Source organism: Anolis carolinensis, unplaced genomic scaffold (assembly GCF_035594765.1).
Source record: "Anolis carolinensis isolate JA03-04 unplaced genomic scaffold, rAnoCar3.1.pri scaffold_15, whole genome shotgun sequence".
Lineage (NCBI taxonomy): Eukaryota > Metazoa > Chordata > Lepidosauria > Squamata > Dactyloidae > Anolis > Anolis carolinensis.
In genome coordinates this window covers 13,092,215-13,117,247 of record NW_026943826.1, presented here as the reverse complement: position 1 = coordinate 13,117,247, position 25,033 = coordinate 13,092,215, and the positions used below count along the sequence as shown (strand labels likewise).

The following is a 25,033-nucleotide window of genomic DNA, read 5'->3' as shown; positions in this document are numbered from 1 at the left end:
ACCAGAAGCAAGGCAGTAAATAAATAAAGTGGAGGACTCCAGACAACAAACACCCAAGTGCCAGTCGACACTTCCCAAACAGAGAGTTTCTCCAGGCAACAAAGCCCATGCATTTTTCAAATTTTGTGACATAGAGTAACGTAACAAAGTTGGTGGAACATCTACACCTTTTTCTTGACAATGGCGGTCCAAACAACATCTCTGCTACTCGGAACGAAAAGAGAGCCAGGAAGGGACGCACCCAACTTTTGCACTTCACATTTATTTTGAAAAAAACGTCTTCTGAAAAATACTCCTACAAAGGCATCGGAGCAGCAGGTTCTGTTTCCCTTTATAAATACATTATTATCACCCCCTTCCCCGCCGCCCCGCCCTCCGCGGCCACATCCGGAGATGCCCGGTGGAGCCGAGGGAAGAAGGCCCTGGTTGGAATGGAAGACACACCCCCGGGACAAGGGCCGGAACACCACGTTGCTATTCACATTGGCTAAAAAATACAAATACTGTCAGGGAAGGAGAGAGCAGCGTCACGTACAAACAAGGTGTCATGATCTCCGATCTTTGACATCTCCGGACACAGAGCAAGCGCTGATAAAGAACAGATCTCAGCCATAAAACCTCAATTACCCTCTGGTATGTGAGAGCCCCTATATAAATGGGCTACAGAGAAGATTCTGGTATTCTGTACAATAAAACCTGTTGGAATCTACCAGCGTGTGTCTTGGTGTGGGTAAGTCTTCCACCAGAAGAAAGCACCGAGACACACGCAGGTAGATCCCAACAGGTTTTATTGTACAGAATACCAGAACCTTCTCTTTGGCCCATTTATATAGGGGCTCTCACATAGCAGATGGTAATTGGGGTTTTATGGCTGGGATCTGTTCTTTGTCAGTGCTTGCTCTGTGTCCGGAGATGTCAAAGATCGGAGATCATGACACAAGGTCAGAGAGCCACTCACCCGATGGCCGGAGAAACGAGTCCCTCTCCACATACAGAACGAGATAATGACCGAAGTGGACGTTGTACATGATGAAAGGCGAAGGACAACTATACACAAGGCCATACCGCTCTACTTTTGGTTGGCTTCCACATCCCGCGGATTTGGTGGCAACTTCCATTCCTGGTCCCTCCTTCCTCGGATGGGATAATACTGAGATACGTACTCACGTAACCATTGAAGATGGAAGTGAGCAAGATGGAAGAGAAGGTCCACCAAAAGGGTCAAAGACGTGGAAACCAGCTCTACGAGGAATGACTTTGGGAGCTTGTAGATGGGACGCAACAACCACGTTTGAAGATCATCCAAAAGCTATGTATCACAGTTAAGGGCAAACAACACTCCCAAGAGAACCTATATGAGAAGGTGGCAACCTCCAGATGTTCTTGGACTCCCACAATCCCAAGCTGGATGGAAATGATGGGACTTGTAGGTTGACCACATCTGGAAGGTCCTTTGCTTCCTTCTCCCACCAGCAAATTGGTTTGATGGAAGACGTTCTAGACCAGTGCTGTCCAATTTGTGGTCCTCCAGGTGTTCCCACAATCCCTTGCATTAGGCCAAGCTGGTTAGGAATGATGGGACTTGTAGGTTGACCACAGCTGGAAGGTCCTTTGCTTCCTTCTCCCACCAGCAAATTGGTTTGATGGAAGACGTTCTAGACCAGTGCTGTCCAATTTGTGGTCCTCCAGGTGTTCCCACAATCCCTTACAGTAGGCCAAGCTGGTTAGGAATGATGGGACTTGTAGGTTGACCACAGCTGGAAGGTCCTTTGCTTCCATCTCCCACCAGCAAATTGGTTTGATGGAAGACATCCTAGACCAGTGGTGTCCAATTTGTGGTCCTCCAGGTGTTCCCACAATCCCTTGCATTAGGCCAAGCTGGTTGGGAATGGTGGGAGTTGTAGGTTGACCACATCTGGAAGGTTCTTTGCTTCCATCTCCCACCAGCAAATTGGTTTGATGGAAGACGTTCTAGACCAGTGGTGTCCAATTTTGTTGGACTCCAGCTCCCAGAATTCTTGACCATTGGACAAGCTGTCAATAGAAGCTTCCAGAAAACATCTGGAGAACTAAAGGTTGGACACCACTGTTCTAGATCATCATCTAGGATAGTGGTTCTCAACTGGTGGGTCCCCAAGTGTTTTGGCCTACAACTCCCAGAAATCCCAGCTGTTAGTTGAAGGCCAAAACATCTGGGGACCCTCAGGTTGAGAACCACTGATGTAGGAAGATGTTTGGATTGACCAGGGATCGCCGAAAGAACGAAAATATTTGCAGCCATGGATGAGTGGATGAAAGGCTCCTCCCATTGTTTTTGGACTTCTCAAGGAAGCCTCCACACAGCTCGATCACAGTGTTGAAGGACGCCAAGGCCTTTTATTGCTATGCTAAATGGAGTGCTGGCAATCCAGTATCATCAACCGCAAGAGGTCAATGTTGATGAGCATCTGAAGAGAGCGGGGACAAGAGGATGCTGGCTCAGATGAGATGTTTGGAAGGGTGTGGCCAAGGAGCCGTGAGGTTTGCACACTGTCCAAGCGCATTGTTTGGGCTCCTTGGCGAGTCGAAAGGTGGAAGGACCACCTTGTAAGGAGGAGGAGGAGGAGGAGGCACGTTCTCCAATAAGCCACTGCAAGAGGAGACACGTTCTCCAGTAAGTCACCGCACAGTTCCTTGCTCAGGCAGTTGAGTCCCATCCAATTGGTCCAACATGGGAAAACAGTTGGACCTCTTTCATCTCAGAGAGCCGAGATGAGAGAACGCTGGATCAGATGAGATGTTTGGAAGGTGTCACCAAGGAGCTGTGAAGTTCATTGTTCAAGGCCCCTTTGGAGAGTCCAAAGGTGGAAAGACCACCCTGTCAGAAGGAAAAGGCAAGCTCTCCAATAAGTCACAACATGGTCCCTCGTTCAGGCAGTTGAGTCCCATCCGATCAACATCTCAATGGGTCCAATATGGATCTCGATGGGTTCAACATGGACCTCTTTCATCTCAGAGAGGTGAGATGACAGAACGCTGGATCAGATGAGATGTTTGGAAGGTGTCACCAAGGAGCTGTGAGGTTGCACGCTGTTGAAGCTCATTGTTCAAGGCCCTTTGGCAGTTGAGTCCCATCCGATCAACATCTCAATGGGTCCAATATGGATCTCGATGGGTTCAACATGGACCTCTTTCATCTCAGAGAGGTGAGATGACAGAATGCTGGATCAGATGAGATGTTTGGAAGGTGACACTCATTGAAGCTCATTGTTCAAGGCCCTTTGGCGAGTCCAAAGGTGGAAAGACCACCTTGTAAGAAGGAGAAGGCAAGTCCTCAATAAGTCACAACATTGTCCCTCGTTTGGGTAGTTGAGTCCCATCCAATCAGCATCTCAATGGGTCCAATGTGGATCTCAATGGGTCCAACATGGACCTCTTTTATCTTCCGTTTTGTAGAATAGCCCTCCTGTGTCACAGTGGAATGGATCAGGTAGATAAAATGGGTGCATGCGGGTGTTGTCTGTCTATGCTGGCAAAGATGGCCTCCTGGTCCTGCTCCCGCGCATTATTATTATGTTTATGTATACCCCGCTCTTCTCTCCACAAGAAGACAGCAGCAACGGAGTAGGTCTACACTGGGAAGACAGGCGAGGGCGGCTTTAGTGCAAAGATAACTCGAGTTCTCCTTCGAGCGGAAGGCGGTCCCAAACACGTCCTTGTTTTGGGGAAGGGCACAGTGAGTGGTACTAGATCCGCCATAGGGACACCCTCTCCCCTTCCATATGGAATAAGGGTGCCCTACTGCACTGAGAAGCTAAGCAAAGCATGGGATACTTACAACGATGGATTTCAACCACGTTCATGGCACCCAGGCCTCCATGTTGGGCGAGAGAAAGAGACAGAAGACCTGAAAAGGCAACATGTATTTCATTGACCTTTCCTTGGGTGGCCTGTGGAAGGTTGGACCTCAGTCTCAATGCATCTGGTTCGGGAATGAAAGGAACTCGTGGTTTTCTATTGGTGGACAATCCCAAGAGAAGTGTCTACAAGAAGATGAGAGTTTTAAAAAGCAAACTATGGGTTCAAATGATGTCCCTGGACTGGAATTCTCCTTAAAATCAGTTTAGTCCTCATTTTATAAAAGAAAGAAGACAACATGCAAGGTTGAGGAACATTGCTTTCCATTCACATAGTGGAAAAACCTTGGTTTGCTTTCCATCCATGGTTTCTCCTAATACACTTTGTAACTCAGTTTCTTGTTCCTGGGTTCTCAATGTCATTTCCTAATCGGTTCTATCATGAAAACATGGGAAAAGTTTATTATACTGCCAAAACTTTGTTTCTTTGCAGTGTACATACATAGTGATATCCGAACCTGATGTTTATCAATCTTCACGTTCTGTTCTTCACACTAGTCGCCCTCGTTCCATGTAGACGAGGAGTTACATTGATATCTCCACCCCTTTGTTACATTTCTCCTTGAACTGCCCAGAACTTTCTGTGTCCCCAACCTTTAGAAGATCAACTAGGACAGGGTTCAGCCACAGCAAGAGTCCACCTTGCACCGACCAATGCTCAAGTTTAGAAAGTTAAGTCTGACATCCATGATGAGAAGAAGCTGAACGAGACCAGGAGGAACATCTAGTGTAACTTCTGGGCCACAGTGAAGAGTCCACCTTGCACCAACCAATGCTCAAGCTTTGCAAGCTAAGTCTGACATCCATGACGAGGAGAAGAAGCTGGGTCAAGTGGTAGAGCAAGACCAGGAGAAACATCTAGTGGGACTTCTGGGCTAAAGGAGAGTCTGCCTTGCACCAACCAATGCTCAAGCTTTGCAAGTCAAGTATGACATCCATGATAAGGAGAAGCCAAGCCAAGTGGTAGAACGAGACCAGGAGCAACATCTAATGTGGCTTCTGGGCCACAGTGAAGAATCCGCCTTGCTCCAATCAATGTTCAAGCTTTTCAAATTAAGTCTGGAATCCATGATGAGGAGAAGAAGCTGAACGAGACCAGGAGGAACATCTAGTGGGACTTCTGGGCCACAGTGAAGAGTCCACCTTGCACAGACCAATGCTCAAGCTTTGCAAGCTAAGTCTGACATCCATGAGGAGGAGAAGAAGCTGAGTCAAGTGGTAGAATGAGACCAGGAGAAACATCTAGTGTAGCTTCTGGGTCACAGCAAAGAATCCGCCTTGCACCAACCAATGCTCAAGCTTTGCAAGTCAAGTATGACATCCATGATAAGGAGAAGAAGCCAAGTCAACTGGTAGAACGAGACCAGGAGATACATCTAGTGTAGCTTCTGGGCCATAGTGAAGAATCCGCCTTGCTCCAACCAATGTTCAAGCGTTGCAAATTAAGTCTGCCATCCATGACAAGGAGAAGAAGCTGAATGAGACCAGGAGGAACATCTAGGGTAGCGTCTGGCTTTCAAGCTGTTGCCATAGTCTGGTCCTCTTCCTCCTGAAACATATTGCCCTTGTTTCTCCATGATGTTGAAGAAAGGTTGAAGGAGTATTGGACGGATGTTCACGGGCGATATCTGCTCATGCTTGGCTCTAGATCTGCAAGGTGTCTCCACGGTTCGGCGTTCTTGCTCCACTTCCAGAGCTTTTATGGTATATTTCCCACTCACGAAAGGAAAAGAACTGTTTCCTCAGTTTCCTCGCAAAAATTGCTTTGATATGGGAAGAAAGGACTTAGAAGGAAGGATCTGGAGGAAACCGGAGAATATTTACGGGAAGCAACGGGTTGCGGAAATAACAAACGAAAAAAATCCCTTCTACCCAAACAAAGAAATGAGGGAAAATCCACCCCACCGCCGCCCTCCCACCAATGCCCACGAACCATGTAAACAAAGTAGAAAAAGATGAAACGGCAACAACCCAATGGGAATGCGCGTCGACTCTACAACATACTGCATGGAACTCGAGGAGCGGCAAAATGTCCGAGCCGTGAGGTCTGGTGAAAAGTCTTGTGCATAATGATATGTCGTGTCCGCCGCTAGGGAGTTGCAGGGGGGTGGGGCCTCCTCAAAACCCTCCCAGTGCAAACCAGTAAGAGCCACCCAAAGTCCCTCGACGAAGAGGAGGAAGCGGGAGCGGGTAGAGGCGGAGGAGGAGGGAGGGAGGCGTCGTCTTCCGGGTTCCAGTCCTTCAGCGGAAAAAAAACGAGTTTACAAAACCGTGGCGGTCCCGTCCTAACGAGACACGCCGGACCCACTTTGTGGGGAAAGTCTTCTTTTCCTGTCATTTCCCCCCGTAATTTTCAGCCCTGCCAGGCTCAGAAGGACATGCAGTTTGGCAAACCGGTCCCAAACACGTCGCCCAAACGTCCGCGAAAACCTCGCTGCAGATCCTTCCCTGCACCGTGTGTTTCATCACAGCCCTTCGAGCGAAAGCCATTGCGGTTCCGATCCGTTTTCCTTTTCATAAAAAAAAATCCTTTCTAAATAAGAGTCGTCATCACCATTCCCTTTCGTCCCCCCCTTTTTTTCGGGGATTCTCCAAGTCCGCAGCAACTTTGCTCTGGGGCCGCCCCAGAGGCTGGGAATGCAAGGCCCCCCAAGTGCCGGGACACACGGGGACAAAACGGGAATGGGCCTCGAGGACGAAGCGTGGGTCAGGGTCGCTTTCTCAAACCTCCACCGACTGGATCTGGTTCATTTGGGCTCGCATCACCTGGATACTGTTGAGGATTTTCTTCTGGTGCCCGGCGAGCGTGACCCCGACCCGTAGGATGTCCCTGGGAGCGGAAAAAGGAGGGAGAGAAAACCGGGTAGGAAAGTTAGCAAGGCGAGATTGAATCCATCCCTAATCTTCTCCTCCAAAATAGCAATTACACATTCCATACCTCCCAACAATTCACATTTGACGATAGTTTTTCAGTGACTGTCTCATCATTGAGTCTCAACCAATTCAACTTAGAAGACTTGGATAGAGTCTATAGAATCAATACAAATTACGCCAATAGAAATAAAGTTGCAAAGGATTTATGAATGTCCGATGTAAGTTAATAATGTTTAACTGTTTTATATTGTACTAGCTTTGCCCGGCCACGCATTGCTGTGGCTTATGGGAATCCTTATGGAATAGCAGTAACTAGCCTAGCAGTCTCAAAGCCTGGCCGTTTTCTGGAGTAGCTGGAGCTTTTTGTTGTATGAACGTAGAGGCGTGGATGAGGGGTTGTGCTGCCAAGTTTAGTGTTTCTGGGATGTGTAGTTTTGTTGTTTTGTCCTAGGCCGAAATTTCATTACCCTTTTATATATATAGATTGTACAATTTTTATATATGTGTTTTTTGTAAGCCGCCCTGAGTCCCCTGTTGGGTGAGAAGGGCGGGATATAAATATTGTAATAAATAAATAAATAAATGTAATAGTCCACTTCGGACAAAAGAGAATAAGAGACGAAATACTGAAAAGCTATGCTAGAAATCCATTATACTACAAGGGGAAAAAGTTATAGTATTTATTATTATTATTATTATTATTATTATTATTATTATTATTATTATTATTTCATTTCTATCCCGCTTTTCTCCCGTGAGTGGGATTCAAAGTAGCGTACAACTATTAAAATTCATACAAATACACCAGACCACAATGAATTACATTGGGAATTAAAGAATTCTCAATGGTGATAAAGGAATATCTCGTTTAACGCTTTCAAATCAAGGATATAATTTTTTCCAAATTTTGTTACATTCTGTAATCAATAGTCTGGCGACTTACTCCATCGTCATCTGGGAGACCGTGTCGAAGTTGGTGAAGCCGCCGTTGGCGAAGTTCTCCTTGTAGTGTCCCATTTTGATGGCTTCGAGCCATTCATCGACGGTATTGAAGCTGGAATAGTCTGGGATTGTGCGGTCAAGTAAAGGCAGGTTAATCCTGGAAGAGAATAATAATAATAATAATAATAATAATAATAATAATAATAATAATGCTTTATTTATACCCCACCCCATCTCCCTGAGGGGACTCGGAGCAGCTTATCCCATTCTCTTGTGTCATTGTATAGGAAATCCAAGGATAGATATCGTTTTTCTTAATGTTGTTTATAAAAACTTTGAAAATTCCCCAAAAATCCAAGGATAAGCGAAATGTTATGAAACTTGATGGGCTCACATTGGTGAATGTGTCCTATAATCGTAGCAAGTTTCATGCCAATAGCTGTAAAAACGAGGGAGAAAGGAGCCCTTGAAGTTTCCCCACTTGCGCAATTATTATAACAAAAAAGTAATAAAAAACTTTGAAAATTCCCCAAAAATCCATGGATAAGCAAAATGTTGTGAAACTTGATGGGCTCACAGTGGTCAATGTGTCCTATAATCGTAGCAAGTTTCACACCAATAGCTGTAAAACTGAGGGAGAAAGGAGCCCCTGAAGTTTCCCCACTAGCGCAATTACGAGAGTGAAAATGTAACGCCATTTCGTTACTCTCATTATAGTCACAAAATTTTATATTTTAGAAAGACTTTATAAATGAAACGCTGATGCCCCCTAATTTTGTAATGATTTTCATTGATCACAAACAAAGTTTTGCCACCTCTAATAGACCTCTATCCCGCCACCCTCCAGAACCCGGATTACTTCTTCCCTACCCAGAGGAGAGCGGGGCCATGGCTTTCAAGCTGTTTGGGTTCCGGATCATCTTGTCTAAAGTGTTGACAATCTGTCCAAATTTGGGCCGGTGGTTGCGGTCCTTCTGCCAGCAGTCCAACATGAGCTGGTGTAAGGCGCTGGGGCAGTCCATGGGCGGGGGCAACCGGTAGTCCTGCTCGATGGCGTTTATGACCTGTACGAGAAAGGAGAACGCTGAAACAACCTCGTCTCCCACTTCATATAACAACGTCTACTTTAGCTATGCCGTCGAAGGTGCTAAAAACGCTCCGTGGATTGTGAAGACGCATAACGTTGTGCATTGGTTCCCGTTGCACATTGAGTCAATTGGCAACGGATCCGTTCTTTGCCGCCTTCATATCCAGGCTGACTTGGCCCGGAATAATTTCAGGTTCAAATAATTTCTTAGAAGCCGCTAAAAGTAACCGTTTCCGGAGACTCATGTTGGAAGGAAACGCTGCCGGCTTGCCCTTGCGCTTCGCGACTGGCAGCTGGTCTTTGTGCTGCCAAAACGATATGCGCGGGGGCGCATGATGCGCCTGCAAAAAGCCCGTCCCTGCCTTCCCCGCTGCAACGGCCTCGGGGGTTCCTTCCCGTTCCTGAAAGAGAAGTCGGCGGCTCTGCTAATGTTCACAGCCGGGGCCAAGAAGGATAATCGGCAACGAGCGCGACCCCGTTGCCCGGAAGCGCCACGTCAACAAGGCAGCGACAGCTTTCGAGGTGAGATGCTCCAGGGCAAGGAGAGGGTGGGCCGCAGCAAGAGCAAGACGGCGAGAATCCACCATTTAGGGAGGAACAGAAGTCAGAAATGAAGCCGGGAACGGACACAACCCATGGGTTCAGAACACCAGCATTTGGGTCACTTCCAGGCCAAGATCCCGCCATCAACAATATGTATCTTCATATAGCGTGGATGTTATACGCAGGTGTGCTAGTGAACAGAAATGATGCGTACCACATCCTAGGTTCGGATAATGGGATAAGTTGGCCATTGGGACATGTCATACGAGCATACATGTTGTGCGCCGGACTATTGAGTCTCCTTGTGGAGAGAAAAAGTGGGATATAAATTAACTTAATACTACTACTAATAATAATAATAGCCACAATACTACTACTAATAGTAATAATAGCAGCCACATGGCTATTAGTGACCCCCAATAGCACACTCTGTTTCCCCGAAAATAAGACATTCCCCAGAAAATAAGACCTTGTAGAAGTTTTGCTGAATTGCTAAATATAAGGCCTCCCCCGAAAGTAAGACCTAGCAAAGGTTTTGTTTGGAAGCAGGCCCGCCGAACAGACCACCAGAGCATGCAGGATCGGTAAATGTACGTACCATAGAGTGTTGTACATGGAAATAATGGCAGTAACAAGAAATTCTTGATAGGATTCAGTTTGTCTGGTTATACTGGTTTGTGATGACAGCTACTGTACAGGATATAATAAATGTTCTTTTTTTTGTTCAGCAATAAATGTGAATTCTTCCTCATGGAAAAATAAGACATACCCTGAAAATAAGACCTAGAGCATCTTTGGGAGCAAAAATTAATATAAGACACTGTCTTATTTTCAGGGAAACACGGTAGTTCTGTAGTAGAGACGGAGTAGTTCTGCCTCTGCTCCCGCCTGAAAATATGAATGTTGGCGGACGATGCAACCCTAATATTATATGACCCTGAACCAGTTTATGATAACCTAACCTGTTTCAGACTTGGAGTGTGTGTTTATAGTTGCCTGCAACATACATTGATCACATTAATTTCCTAGAGTTTTCTCAGGCAAGGACTTACATCTTGATTGGTCATGTCCCAGTAAGGCCGCTCGCCGTAGGACATCACCTCCCACATGACGATGCCGTAACTCCACACGTCACTTGCGGAGGTGAACTTCCGATACTGGATAGCCTCGGGTGCCGTCCAACGGATCGGGATCTTCCCACCCTGGAGGAAGACGAGGAGAGAGGAATAGACAGGAAGGATGGTCAACGACGAGCTGAGCCGTATCCAGACTCGTCTGGGTCCAAAGGGACTACTACTCACTACTACTCAAAGGACCTTACTATCCCAAGCGTCTTCTGTACTCAGAAACACTCAGATGAGTCCTCTTCAATCCCACGTCTTTTTGTCATGCCTTGACTCCATGTTTGGAGCAGAACGCAGGGAATAGATACATAGCTAGATATAAAAATATGATAGGGTATGAAGGTCTTGTAGGAGAGGTGGAGAGAGACTGATTTCAGCTCTTACCACTCAACCCTATTGACGACGTTGATGACGGTTCAGGAGTTACTGATTTTGAAAATTTGCCAAAATTTATCAATAGATAAGTGAAACGTTCTGAAATTTGGTGGGCTAGCAGTGGTCAATGCGTTCTACCATTGTGGCAAGTTTCATCCCAATAGCTTTAAAAATGAGGGAGAAAGAAGACCCTGAAGTTTCCCCAATTATATGTGCAATTACCATAACGGTATAGTATCGAAATTTCATTACTCTCGTTATAGTAATGGATGGTTCACTAACTATACTTTAGAAACACTTTAGAAACGAAATGCCAGCGCGCCTAAGATTTGTAATGACTTTTTAAAAAGTAAAACAGAATTCTGATGTTTAATGTGTTGTTGAAGGCTTTCATGGCCGGGATCACAGGGTTGTTGTATGTCTTTCGGGCTGTGTGGCCATGTTCCAGAAGTATTCTCTCCTGACGTTTCGCCCACATCTATGGCAGGCATCCTCAGAGGTTGTGAGGTATGATGTTTATTTGTACTTGAACAGAAACGTTACGTATTGGTTTCAATAAAAATAACAGGCTTCACTGTAACTGGTCTTTCTTGGGGAAACTATTGTTCCCTCACAAAGGAATATTAACAGGCTTTTCAAACCTTAGAGACCTCTTCCCAGAGGCTCCAAACTCAAGCACTCTAAACCCTTTAGAGGCTCACTACAGTTCCTAGCACTTCTCCATGAAGGCTAATTACTTTTCCCTCAAAGAGGTTTCTGTCAAACAGTTCCCAAAACCTTCATTTCTGTTGGATTTTTTGGTTGTGTGTATATGAAATGTAAATCAAGTGTTTCTGCTGCTTTGAAAGTGTGTGTTTCAGCAATGAAACAGTTAACAGCAGGCCAGTTTGACTGACAGCCTGCTGTGACCTATGAGGCATGATTTCCAGCCTTGGAGGTCGGAACTTCCTTCGGACTAAGGAATGTGTTTCTTATCTCTTCTGTTGTACTGTGAGAGACGAGCCGAGCAGAAGAATGCCAGCTTCTAGCAATGGGCTTTGCTGTTTGTAAATATCTCTGTAAATATTAAATAGATGTTCGAACTTCAGACTGCAAATGTCTTTGAGTCTGACATTGGAGGAATTGGTGAGGGCAGAAGTTCACCTAATTCATCAAGGTGCTGGTCCGGAGCTGTTGATCGATGGTATTTGTAGAAAACCCACCAACCCTAGCCCGGGGCTGTGGCGCAGACAGGAGAGCAATGAGTCACTGACCAGGAGGTTATAAGTTCGAGGCCCGCTCGGAGCTATGTTTGTTTGTCTTTGTCCTGTGTTAAAAAGGCATTGAATGTTTGCCTAATATGTGTAATGTGATCTTCCCTGAGTCCCCTTCGGGGTGAGAAAGAAGGGCGGAATATAAATGATGTAAATAAATAAATAAATAAACACGCACCCTGACCCCCTGACAATTTCTTCCACTCTCTTTTTTTAATTAATTATTTCTATCCCTCCCGCTTCCTCTTACCAGGGCGCTGGTGTAAGTCGGGTCCGAGGTGTCATCCTCCAGGAAGCGGGAGAGGCCGAAGTCGGAGACCTTGCAGACCAAGTTGCTGTTGACGAGGATGTTGCGGGCGGCCAGGTCGCGGTGGACGTAGTTCATGTCGGCCAGGTACTTCATGCCGGCAGCGATGCCTCGCAGCATGCCCACCAGCTGGATCACCGTGAACTGCCCGTCGTTTTGCTAAAAGGAGATCCAGAGGAAGAATTCAGAACAAAAAAAGCAACACACACACTGAGTTGAGTGTGCCCTACCACTCACACAACCCGATTCAATGCAAGACAAACCCGCAAGAAGGAGTCCAAGGAGCCGTTCTCCATGAATTCGGTGACTATCATGACGGGCGTGCTCTTGGTGACGACCCCTTCCAGGTGGATGACGTTGGGGTGGTCGAACTGGCCCATGATGCTGGCCTCGCTCAGGAAGTCCCGGCGCTGCTTCTCGGTGTAGCCCGACTTCAGCGTCTTGATAGCCACAAAGCTCTCCCGCTTGCCCGGGAGCTTCAGGTGGCCGCTGCACACCTCCCCAAACTCCCCTGGAGCACAAACGAGAAAACAGAAGTATCTGATACTGAGCACAGTAGTGTTGATCTCCAAAAAGGCCTTGAGAAGGCCATGAACAACACCTCCTACTGAGATTGATTGGGGCTTGGCCTGGGCCACCTTGTTCACAACCACACATCTGGTTCATCAGGGCTTACCTGCTCCAATCACCTGCTCGATTTTGACGCAGGAGATATCGATTTCCTTTGCAAACTCCCGGACGGCTTCGTTGGGATCCTCGTAGGTGAACGGGTCGATGTAAATCTTCATGCCGGGCGTCACTACTCAGAGATAAGTAGAGTCGTATTATCCATTGCATTGCATTTGCTGTGCTCTTTCCCCCAAGAGATTAGGAAATAATGCAACTGAAAAATAACTTATATTATATTATATATATTACCACATTATTATATTATTGTTGTGTTGAATCATTATAATTATATATTATGGTAATATATTATACTATGGAACATGATTTTTGTTCCTGGGTGATCAAGGTCAGCTCCGAATTGGTAAAGTTGAGCAGCACGATGGGAGCCAACCCCTCACCCAAGCCCACCCGCTTGGACCCCAGTCCCGCCCGAGAGTACGTACTGTGGCCGCTGGTGTAATGCTGGAGCTTGTCGGTGTACTCGGAGTCGGCGCGCTCAAATCCTCGTCTTCTGGAAGGAGAGCATCGTGCTGAGCGGGAGGCAGGTGGACTAGCAGAGCAGGGGGCAAGGCTGGGCTTCAGCAATCAGCCCAGAAACTCCCGTATGACTCCCCGCTCCCCACTCCCCTACATTATAAACCCTTGTCCCGTTCACTCCGTCAAATCCGTCTCCCTTATACAAGCATGCGCACGATTCTGGGACTGCATTGCCGTGAGTTTTCCGGGCTGTCTGTCCATGTTCCAGAAGTATTCTCTCCTGATGCCTCACCGAAATCCAGACCTCACAATCTACTTCCGATAAATGTGGGTGAAACGTCAGGAGAGAATGGTTCTGGAATGTGTCCATACAGCCCAGAAAACTCACAGCAACCCAGTGATTCATGAAAGCCACCGAGGACACATTTCTGGTGACTGCGTTGTCGTGAGTTTTCCGGGCTGTCTGGCCATGTTCCAGAAGTATTCTCTCCTGATGCCTCACCGAAATCCAGACCTCACAATCTGCTTCCCATAGATGTGGTTGAAACGTCAGGAGAGAATGGTTCTGGAATGTGTCCATACAGCCCAGCAAACTCACAGCAACCCAGTGATTCATGAAAGCCATCGAGGACACATTTTTGGTGACTGTGTTGCCATGCGTTTTCCGGGCTGTCTGACCATGTTCCAGAAGTATTCTCTCCTGATGCCTCGCCCAAATCCAGACCTCATAGTCTGCTTCCCATAGATGTGGCTGAAACTTCAGGAGAGAATGGTTCTGGAACGTGGCCATACAGTCCAGAAAACACACAGCAACCCAGTGATTCTGGCCACGAAAGCCTCCAAGAACATTTCTGGGGCTGTCACCTCCAACAGAGCTCTGAAGATGCCATCCACAGATGGGAGACAAAACGTTAGGAGAGAATGATACCGGAAGATGGTCATACAGCCCAAAAAACTCACAGCAACCCAGTGATTCTGGCCATGAACGCCTCCGAGAACACATTTCTGGGACTGTCACTTCCAACAGAGCTCTGAAGATGCCAGCCACAGATGGAGGCAAAACGTTAGGAGAGAATGATACCGGAAGATGGTCATACAACCCAGAAAACTCACAGCCACCCAGTGATTCTGGCCATGAACACCTCCGAGAACACATTTCTGGGGCTGTCACCTCCAACAGAGCTCTGAAGATGCCAGCCACAGATGGGAGACAAAACGTTAGGAGAGAATGATACCGTAAGATGGTCATACAGCCCAAAAAACTCACAGCAACCCAGTGATTCTGGCCATGAATGCCTCCGAGAACACATTTCTGGGACTGTCACCTCCAACAGAGCTCTGAAGATGCCAACCACAGATGGAGGCAAAACGTTAGGAGAGAATGCTACTGGGAGATGGTCATACAGCCCAAAAACTCACAGCAACCCAGTGATTCTGGCCATGAACGCCTCCGAGAACACATTTCTGGGACTGTCACCTCCAACAGAGCTCTGAAGATGCCAGCCACAGATGGAGGCAAAACATTAGGAGAGAATGCTACTGGGAGATGGTCATACAGAACCAAAAAACTCACAGCAATCCAATTGCTGAACTTGTTGCATAGTGTTATCTGACTAGTGAGTGGAGAATCGGTTTGATTCTCTTCGTTTTCTTTCACGTGTTCTCCAGTAACCAGTTGGTCTTTGTCCTCCTCGTGGTCTTTGGAGCCTTCCATATCTTGGTCCACCCAAAAAATCCCATCTCCTCCGTCGCCTCCGTACCTGTTGCACACGAGGACAATCACCACCAAGGCGATGAGGAAGACCAGCCCTGCCGCCGAGGAGCCAATGATGAGAGGAAGCTTCTCCTGGATGCTGGTCTGATACTCGGCTGTACGGATACGCAAAGGAGGAAGGACACTTAACATCTGGCCCACCTTGGTCCTCCTTCTCTGGTGCTCCAACCACCTGCAAGCGGTCCATCTCGTTCTCACCTTCAGTCATGGTCTGGAAGTACATTTTGCCGCTGAAGCGCCCGTACCCGGCCACGGTTCTCGCCCGCACTTGGAAGACGTAAATGGTCCCGGCTTTGAGGTTCTGCACCGTCACGGTGTTGGTGGGGCTCTTGACCGCGGTGCCGTTGAATTCGCTCAGGTCCTGCCGGGAAAAGAGACGGGAAACTGAGCGACGGAACGAGAACTTCGGAAACTTGGTGCACACAAAACATTACACTAGGCGGATGAGAGATAGATAAATGTAATCTATATATATAAAAGAGTGATGGCATCACGGCAGCGGACAAAACAACAAAAGTAAACACCCCACTTATTATTGTTATTATCATTATTATTATTGTATTTTATTTTATTAGCAGTAGTAGTAGTAGTATTATATTATACTATTATACTACTACTTATTATTATTATTATCATTATTTTATTTTATTAGCAGTAGTAGTAGTATTATATTACTATATAATACTACAGTAGAGTCTCACTTATCCAACATAAACGGAAGCTTGGATAAGCGAGTATCTTGGATAATAAGGAGAGATTAAGGAAAAGCCTATTAAACATCAAATTAGGTTATGATTTTACAAATTAAGCACCAAAACATCATGTTATACAACAAATCTGACCGTAATAAAATTTTACTTACTTTATATATAGATAGATGTAATATAATAATACTACTAATAAAATAATAATAATAATAATAATAATAATAATAATTTGTAGTAGTAGTATTATATTACTGCCCGTAATAAAATTTTACTTACTTTATATATAGATAGATAGATGTAATATAATAATACTACGAATAAAATAATAATAATAATAATAATTAGTAGTAAATCAAATCAAATCAAATCACGTTTTATTGATTAGCCCATCGGCCGTATCAAAACATTTAACACATAGACATACATACAACATACAACATACAACCCGCGGTAAAAAAAGAAGTTAAAATAAACAAGCTGTTAACAAGACCCCGTTAGTAGTAGTATTATATTACTGACCGTAATAAAATTTTATTTACTTTATATATAGATGGATGTAATATAATAATACTACTAATAAAATATAATACTACTACTACTTATTATTATTATTATCATTATTATTATTGTATTTTATTTTATTAGTAGTAGTAGTATTATATTACACCTATCTATCGATATAATAAAATTGGGTTCTTTAAATTTTACGAGCAGGCGGATAACTTCTCGGAAGCCCTCCGAGTTTTTGATCTGCAGCGAAGAGGAGGCAAAGCAGGACAGAGCCCGAGTGCCGGCTCATGCTCTAATATAGGTCAGGACCTATTTATCAGCAGAAACAATGAGTGGCTGTAGGCAACCCAAAAAATAGGTCATGTGGAGGGAGCCGGGGATTCGCCCCTTGCCCTGTCCTATGGGGGCTCGTCCAGGATAGAGGTACGGCTCGTTTTCGCCGCAGAAAGTGAATTAGCTCTTTCTACGGGTTACAAAAAAATTCTCAGAACATTTTGACCAAATATCTTCAGAGAAAAAGCAAAATGTAGAAACATAACAATAACAATGGACAAGCTATCGGCTTTGATTATAGATGGGGGTGACCACTGGTGAACATAATTTGATGATCTCTGAGGGTTTGGAGAATGAGAAAGTGATTGGCGGCGTTACGAGAGATTCTCGTGATTGGCGGCGTTACGAGAGATCTCTGGACAGCGCCTACCTTCTCGTAATACTGAAGTTCGTAGTCCAAGATGACCCCGTTGGGCTGGTCCGGCTGTGACCACGAAAGCGTGATGCTGTCCACGGTGCGGCTCACCTGGTGCATGATGGACACGGCCGAAGGGGCTGCAAGAGAGAAAGAAACCACGTCAATGAGAAAGAAAAAGACTCTGGAGAAAGGTGGCTCTCTGGGTGTAGGACACATCGAGGTCTTTGGATTGAGTGGACTATAAATCCCATCGTCCTTGCTCAACCCCTGTTCATATCTTAAGTCATTCACGATGGGTATTGTGTACCAAGTCGGCCGTGATGGTCTCTGAATGTGGGTGAACTACAACTCCAATCAATCCCACTCAAATCTCAATAGTATTTTAACTTGGATACAATGGGTATGGCGTGCTGAGTCTACCATGATGCAGGTCTCCAGGTGTGGGTGGACTACAACTCCCAACATCCTCAGTCAACCCCCCATTCAAATCTCAGCAGTATTTTAAGTCGGTGACTATAGGTATTGAGGGTGGACTACAACACCCATCATTTTTAATTATTCCCTCTCAAATCTCAACAATACTTTAAGTCAGTCATAATGGGTATTGCATGACAGGTCTCCAGATGTGGGTGAACTACAACTCCCATCATCCTTGGCCAATCCCTTTTAGACCTGCCAGTATTTTAAATGGCTTACGACAGGCCCACATGCCAAGCTGGGTTGGGATCCACCATCATTTACATGGCCCTCCGGATGGAGGAGGCATCCTTGAAAACACGACCCATTCCTCACAACGTCTTCTCTATTCGCCTCAATTCGTATTTATTTCGAGCACGAGTTGACCAGTGTACCATTGTACAACCATGTACGTCTCTCACATTATACGTCAGACCGTCGGGTGAGAGGACAACATACATACATGTGTAGATAAATAGATATTTTCACTTCTAATGGAGGTTCCCAAAAATGGAGGAATCCGTGGAAGCAAATCCATGGAGACGGGGAAATTGGGAAGACGTGAACGGAGGATTAGAGAGGGCTGGGAGACCCGTCTCTTCTCTCGCCTCCCCAAACATGACACCGATTTGTAGATTTGAGCCGCGAAATGGGCAAATCCCCCTTCCTTTTCACATTGTGGGTGGGTTCGATGAAGGTTGTGGGATGGAGAAGGGGAGGGAGGGTCAACGGTGACCTGGACCCCCGCCAACATCCATTCATTGCTTCTCTCTCTCTCTCTCGTTCTTTCATTCTTTCTCTCCTTCTCTCCGTCAGCTGCCACCGCATGATTGCCTCTCCTCTCCCCATCGCAATCAAAAGGGGGTTGAGTTACGGGTAGCAGAACCCAACTCTGATCGTATTAATCCCGGTGACTCATGTCACGTCTGGGGAGACACGGCGGAGGCCCACCAAAAGCCCACTTCCCTGGGGAAGGCCGAGGAGGAACGAGAAGGAGCCGAGGATCCGGACTCCAAAGGCCGTTCCCCGAGGTTCAGGTTACCGCTGGCCACCTCCCGAGCCAGCGGGGAATTCTGGTATTTTCAATTACCGTCAGACAGAGACGGCTGTGCTCTGAGGTCAGGGTCAGAAATGTCCTGGAAGAGGGGAAAGGGGGAGGGAAAGGGAAGAGCGCACAGCAGGCCAAAAGGAAGGAGGAAAGAGGATAGAGACGCTTCCGAAACGAGCATTTGGAGAGACTCCTAAGCAGAAGCAATGCTGTAACCCACCTCGGGCCGTGTAAGGAGAGGTGGGCAAGAAATTAAAAAATATATTTTTATTCTATGTAGAATAGGGCTGTGCCATCGATAAACAAATAGTTTCAGAACTCATTACAAAATTAGTGGGCGCCGGCATTTCTTTTCGAAATTATTCCTAAAGTGTGAGTGAAAATTCTGTGACTATAAAGAGAGTAACGAAATTTCGTTCCTTTTTCGTTATAGAAATTGTGCAAGGAAAGCCCCCGGTGGTGAAGCAGGTTAAACCGCCAAGATGCTGAACATGCTGACCGAAAGGTCAGCGGTTCGAATACAGGGAGCGGGATGAGCTCCCTCTGTTAGCCCTAGCTTCTGCCAACCTAGCATTCCAAAACTGGATGGGCTAACAGTGGTCAATGTGTTGTATCATTGGAGCAAGTTTCACCCCAATAGCTGCAAAAACAAGGGAGAAAGGAGCCTGCGAAATTTCCCCACATGCGCAATTACAGGAACAAAAAAGTAACAAAAAACTTTGAGAATTCCCCAGAAATTGATGTATAAGTGAAATATTCTGAAACTCGATCAGCTGACAGTGGTCAATGTGTTGTACCATTGGAGCAAGTTTCACCCCAATAGCTGTAAAAACAAGGGAGAAAGGAGCCCGCAAAATTTCCCCATGTGCACAATTACGAGAATGAAAAAGTAACAAAAAACTTTGAAAATTCCCCAAAAATTGATGGATAAGTGAAACATTATGCAACTTGATGAGCTGACAATGGTCAATGTGTTGTACCATTGGAGCAAGTTTCACCCTAATAGCTGTAAAAATGAGGGAGAAAGGAGCCCCCAAAAATTCCCCATGTGCACAATTACTATAACGAAAAAGTAAAAAAAAAAATTGAAAATTCCAAACAAATTAATGGATAAGTGAAACATTCTGAAACCTGATGAGCTGACACTGGTCAATGTGTTGTACCACTGGAGCAAGTTTCACCCCAATAGCTGTAAAAACGAGGGAGAAAGGAGCCCGCGAAATTTCCCCACGTGCGCAATTACGAGAACGAAAAAGTAACAAAAAACTTTGAAAATTCCCCAAAGACTGATGGATAAGTGAAAAATTCTGAAACTTGATGAGCTGACATTGGTCAATGTGTTGTACCACTGGAGCAAGTTTCACCCCAATAGCTGTAAAAATTAGGGAGAAAGGGGCCCGTAAAATTTCTCCATGTGCGCAATTACGAGAAAGAAAAAGTAACAAAAAACCTTGAAAATTCCCCAAAAATCGATGGATAAGTGAAATATTATGAAACTTGATGAGCTGACAGTGGTCAATGTGTTGTGCCATTGGAGCAAGTTTCACCCCAACAGCTGAGAAAATGAGGGAGAAAGAAGCCCCTGAAGTTTCTCCATGTGCTCAATTACTATAGCGAAAAAGTAATAAAAAACTTTGAAAATTCCCCAAAAATCAATGGATAAGTGAAACATTCTGAAACTTGATGAGCCGACAGTGGTCAATGTGTTGTAGCACTGGAGCAAGTTTCACCCCAATAGCTGTAAAAACGAGGGAGAAAGGAGCCCCTGAAGTTTCTCCATGTGCACAATTACGAGAACGAAAACGTCACGAAATTTCGTTATTCTCGTAACAGTAATGAAATTTTTGCTCACAAAATGCCGGCACCTTCTAATTTTGCAACGAGTTTTGAATCATCGATCACACAGCCCTCGTTTCTACCTATCCCTCCTCCTTTTTCTCTCCTTCTTTCATTTCTTCGGCTTCGTTCTCCAAGCGCTAATGAGGAGCGTCCAGACCGCCGTGCCGTGCCGGAGAGCCCTCGAAAGGACCCTGCCTCTAATTACGGGAGAATTAGCGAGCAGACAGTTACTGTTTGGCGCTAATGAATAGACACATTAAGGAAAGGCAACACACAAGGCTGGGCGCTGGGACCCGGACATAATAAGGCTGGGTTCGGCAGGAGCACGCCGGAGAGGGCGTTTGTGTATGTGAACAACTTTGGCAGAGGCGAGCGTTGCAATACGTGGACGACTTCGCCTTGGACCCGTCCCGCCTCTTTTCACAGCTGTCCCAATAAAAGTCCCAGGCGAGCTCCTTGCTTAATTACGGAGAGAGGAAAAAGCACACTTGCCAGATCCCTAGCTTCGGCGGCCACACAAACACACTCCTCAAACGAAATCAATAGCGAGGGGAGGACTTTTTTTGACCTGCCTGATTCCCAGTATAATTTTTTTTCCCAGTTCGTTAAGTTTCAACACAATTGGCACTGGAAAAGGAATAATAATCCAGGGGAGAAAAGAAAACAGAAAGAACAACAACAATAACAATAATAATGGAGTTGGAAGAGACCCCCAAAGACCATCCTCCTGACAGATGGTCATGTAGCCTCAACAACAACAACAACAACAAAAACAACAACGGAGTTGGAAGACACCCCCAAAGGCCTTCCTCTTGACAGATGGCAACGCAGCCTCAACAACAACAACAATAACAATACAGTTAGAAGAGACCCCCCCAAAGGCCATCCTCCCGACAAAAAGCAATGCAGTCTCAACAATAACGACAACAATAATAGAGTTGGAAGAGACCCCCAAAGACCATCCTCCCAACAAAAGGCAACACATCCTCAACAAACATACTTTGAAGAGACTCAAAGGCCATCATCCCGAATTATGACCATGCAGCCTCAACAACAACAATAACAATATAGTTAGAAGAGACCCCCAAAGGCCATCCTGCCTGTCAAAAGGCAATGCAGTCTCAACAATAACGACAACAATAATAGAGTTGGAAGAGACCCCCAAAGGACATCCTCCCAACAAAAGGCAACACATCCTCAACAACAACAACAAAAACAACAACATACTTGGAAAAGACTCAAAGGCCATCATTCCGAATTATGACCATGCAGCCTCAACAACAACAATAACAATATAGTTAGAAGAGACCCCCAAAGGCCATCCTGCCTGTCAAAAGGCAATGCAGTCTCAACCATAACGACAACAATAATAGAGTTGGAAGAGACCCCCAAAGGACATCCTCCCAACAAAAGGCAACACATCCTCAACAAACATACTTTGAAGAGACTCAAAGGCCATCATCCTGAGTTATGACTATGCAGCCTCAACAACAACAACAACAATAATAATATAGTTGGAAGAGACCCCCAAAGGCCATCCTCCCAACAGATGACGCTGCAGCCTCAACAACAATAATAATAAAATAGTTGGAGAAGACCCTCAAAGACCCTCCTCCCGACAGATGAGTATGCAGTCTCAACAACAACAACAACAATATAGTTGAACCACGAAATCCGACCTCCTTCTACCTGTCTTACCTGCTTGGTTGGTGGTGATGTTGACGGAGGCGAACTGGGGCGAGAAGGGGCTCTGGTCAGTCACGCCGTTGACCGCCTGGACCTCGAAGGTGTACTGGGTGTGGGCCAGGAGGTCGCTGATGTAGACGCGGGGCTCGGTCAGGCCCAGCTGGCGCGGCGCAAACTGCACGTTGTCCCCGCAGCGGGTGCAGGCCCCCCGCCCCGAGCCGCAGCTCTTGCAGATGAGGTTGTAGACCAGGTCCTCGCGGCCACCCGAGTCCCGGGGCGGGCTCCACTCCAGCATCAAGGAGGTCTCGTTCACGCTGGAGATGACCGCCTGCGGGGCCGACGGGATGGCTGCGGGAGGAAGAACACAGGAAAGTGGAGCAGGAGGAGAGAGGAACCCTTGCCCTCTATGCTCAGGGACAAGTCGGCCTCGTGTATAAGTCTACATGAGTTTTTCGGGCTGTATGGCCATGTTCCAATAATAATAATAATCATCATCATCATCATCTATATATATATATAAAATGTAATGTACATTTGTAGGACTGAGTAAACATTTGTAGGACTGAGTAAACGTTTGTAGGACTGAGTAAATGTTTGTAGGACTGAGTAAACGTTTGTAGGACTGAGTAAACAACAAAACCACTGAACCAAATCGCACCAAATTTGGCCACAAAAGACATAGCCATCCAATCTATGTCTTTCAAACAAAAAAACCTGGAAAAGAAAGTCTCTCTCTCTCTATAAAAATGTCATGTATGTTTGTAGGACCGAGTAAACAACAAAACCACTGAACCAAAACACACCAAATTTGGCCACAAAAGACATAGTCATCCAATCTTATGTCCTTCAAACAAAAAAACCTGGAAAAGGAAGTCTCTCTCTCTATAAAAATGTCATGTACTTTTGTAGGACCGAGTAAACAACAAAACCACTGAACCAAATCACACCAAATTTGGCCACAAAAGACATAGTCATCCAATCTATGTCTTTCGAACAAAAAAGCTTGGAAAAGAAAGTCCAAATTAGAGAACGAGGAAGAGCCGTTTTCAACCCTGGTTGCTGGTCAGACGGGTAAGGCCCTGCCCCCTTTAGGCCCCACCCACTTTGTCTCCTAGCAACTCCCTCAGCCACAACGGTGCCGGGGTACAGCCAGGGTTCAGGCTTTTGAGGCTGCAAGGCTATTCACTGCTATTCCACCTGGCCAACAAAGCATTTCCATAAGCCACAGCAACACGTGGCCGGGCACAGCTAGCAATAATAATAATAATAATATTTTATTTATAACCCGCCCTGTCTCCCCAAGTGGATTCAGGGTGGTTTCCAACAAAAGTGGGAGCAACATACTGGTGCAAGGCATGTCCAGCGGATCCGAGTCGGCCCGGTAGTAGCTGTTGCGGCAGACGCAGTTGGTGGCGCCTTCCGACGTGGTGCGGCTGTTGATGGGGCAATGGACACAGCCCTCGTCCCCTTGGCTGGATTTGAAAGTCCCCGACGGGCAACCTGGGAGCAAACAGGGAGAGGGACAAGTGATAAAGCATGTGCAGAGCAAGGACTTGCGAGTGAGAGAGATCGGGATGACACGAAACATCGGGGGAACCACTGACCACATAGGGAAGCAGAAACACAGGTGTAAATTAGAAACATTGAAGTTTGAAATTATGAAACGATTTTTTGAACTCAGAATAGACAGGTAATAGTTATTCGTCGCCCCCAAATGCACCAGTGGCCATCACCGCCCCCCTGGATCACTGCAGCGCCCACTTTGGGAATCACAGGATCCCATTGCACGGAGCCACGGTAGGTAAAGTGGTGGCAAAACTGCATCAAAATGCACCTTGAGTCGGTGGGTTTTCTACCCATAGGTCCGAGGTTCTCCTTTCCAGCAGAATCATAGAATCATAGAATAGTAGCGTCGGAAGGGACCTCATGGGCCATCTAGTCCAACCCCCCGCTAAGAAGCAGGAAATCTCATTCAAAGCGCTCCAGAGCCTGGAGAATATCGACCGCCTCTCCATTGTTCTCTCTATCCGTTCCAACGGCCCAAAACTCTTTCCTTCCATTTCACAAGGAGAGCGAGTGAAGCCAAAGTTTGTTTCCCGCAGAGAGACAAATCCCCTTGTTATCGTTTGTGGGGGAAAAAGGAGCAACTTTGCTCCCTTGTTGCATTTGAGTCCAAAGACATCAGAGAGACCGAGTTGGGACTTGGAAAACCTTCTTCTCGTCTCTTCAAAGCCTTCACATGTCAATCCCGTTGCCCTCTTCCTGGGCTGTTTCTGGCTTCCGGTCGATATAGCTCCTGACCGGCTTTGCTCCGAAACCTTATTAGTTTTTCTCGTCTTAAAAGGTTCTCCTTTTATATCCTCTCTTCCTCCTGAGCTTGGACACTAATAGGGAGACAGCTAACGCGTACACACACAACTTAAGAATGGACTAAACTTCAGAAAAGGAACGGACATCAAAGCCAAGAGGACAAAACGCTGGGCCCATAACCCCTTTGACCTGTTTTTTTTTTTTTTGCTTTCATTGTTGTTGAAACAATGATAATCTCATCTTAGTCCTCTTTTAAGCCTCAGCGAAAGCCTCGTAAACTGGACACAACTCCACTTGCAAGACGACACGCGAGTTTTGTGGCTGCGTTCCAGAGCCACAAAACAGCAAATCTTTACTAATCTCTCTGAAAAGTTTCAGGGGGCTTCCGTTTTGTTTCGGAGGGGGGCCCGTTCGGATTAGTAATTCAGAGATTTGTATTCACGAATCATACAAATCTCTGCATTA

The 25,033-nt window shown here is 46.0% G+C and overlaps 1 protein-coding gene across 3 annotated transcripts in view; it reads right to left on the bottom strand.

Annotated features, from left to right (window-relative positions):
• Positions 1-242: 242 nt before the first annotated feature.
• Positions 243-25,033, bottom strand: part of ephb2 (EPH receptor B2) — a 50,059-nt gene continuing 25,268 nt past the window's right edge. The window contains exons 4-16 of one of the 3 annotated variants that reach the window (XM_062965534.1): positions 23,603-23,758; positions 22,271-22,606; positions 17,242-17,366; positions 15,520-15,682; positions 15,308-15,416; positions 13,514-13,620; positions 13,078-13,200; positions 12,665-12,912; positions 12,345-12,560; positions 10,395-10,544; positions 8,583-8,776; positions 7,714-7,869; positions 243-6,726 (exon numbers count right to left, since the gene is read on the bottom strand). In XM_062965534.1, coding sequence (XP_062821604.1) covers positions 6,618-6,726; positions 7,714-7,869; positions 8,583-8,776; positions 10,395-10,544; positions 12,345-12,560; positions 12,665-12,912; positions 13,078-13,200; positions 13,514-13,620; positions 15,308-15,416; positions 15,520-15,682; positions 17,242-17,366; positions 22,271-22,606; positions 23,603-23,758 — 2,192 coding nt within the window. In that variant the 3' untranslated portion in view covers positions 243-6,617. The remainder of the gene's footprint in view (positions 6,727-7,713; positions 7,870-8,582; positions 8,777-10,394; positions 10,545-12,344; positions 12,561-12,664; positions 12,913-13,077; positions 13,201-13,513; positions 13,621-15,307; positions 15,417-15,519; positions 15,683-17,241; positions 17,367-22,270; positions 22,607-23,602; positions 23,759-25,033) is intronic. The other 2 variants (XM_062965535.1, XM_062965536.1) reach the window with 2 other exon arrangements.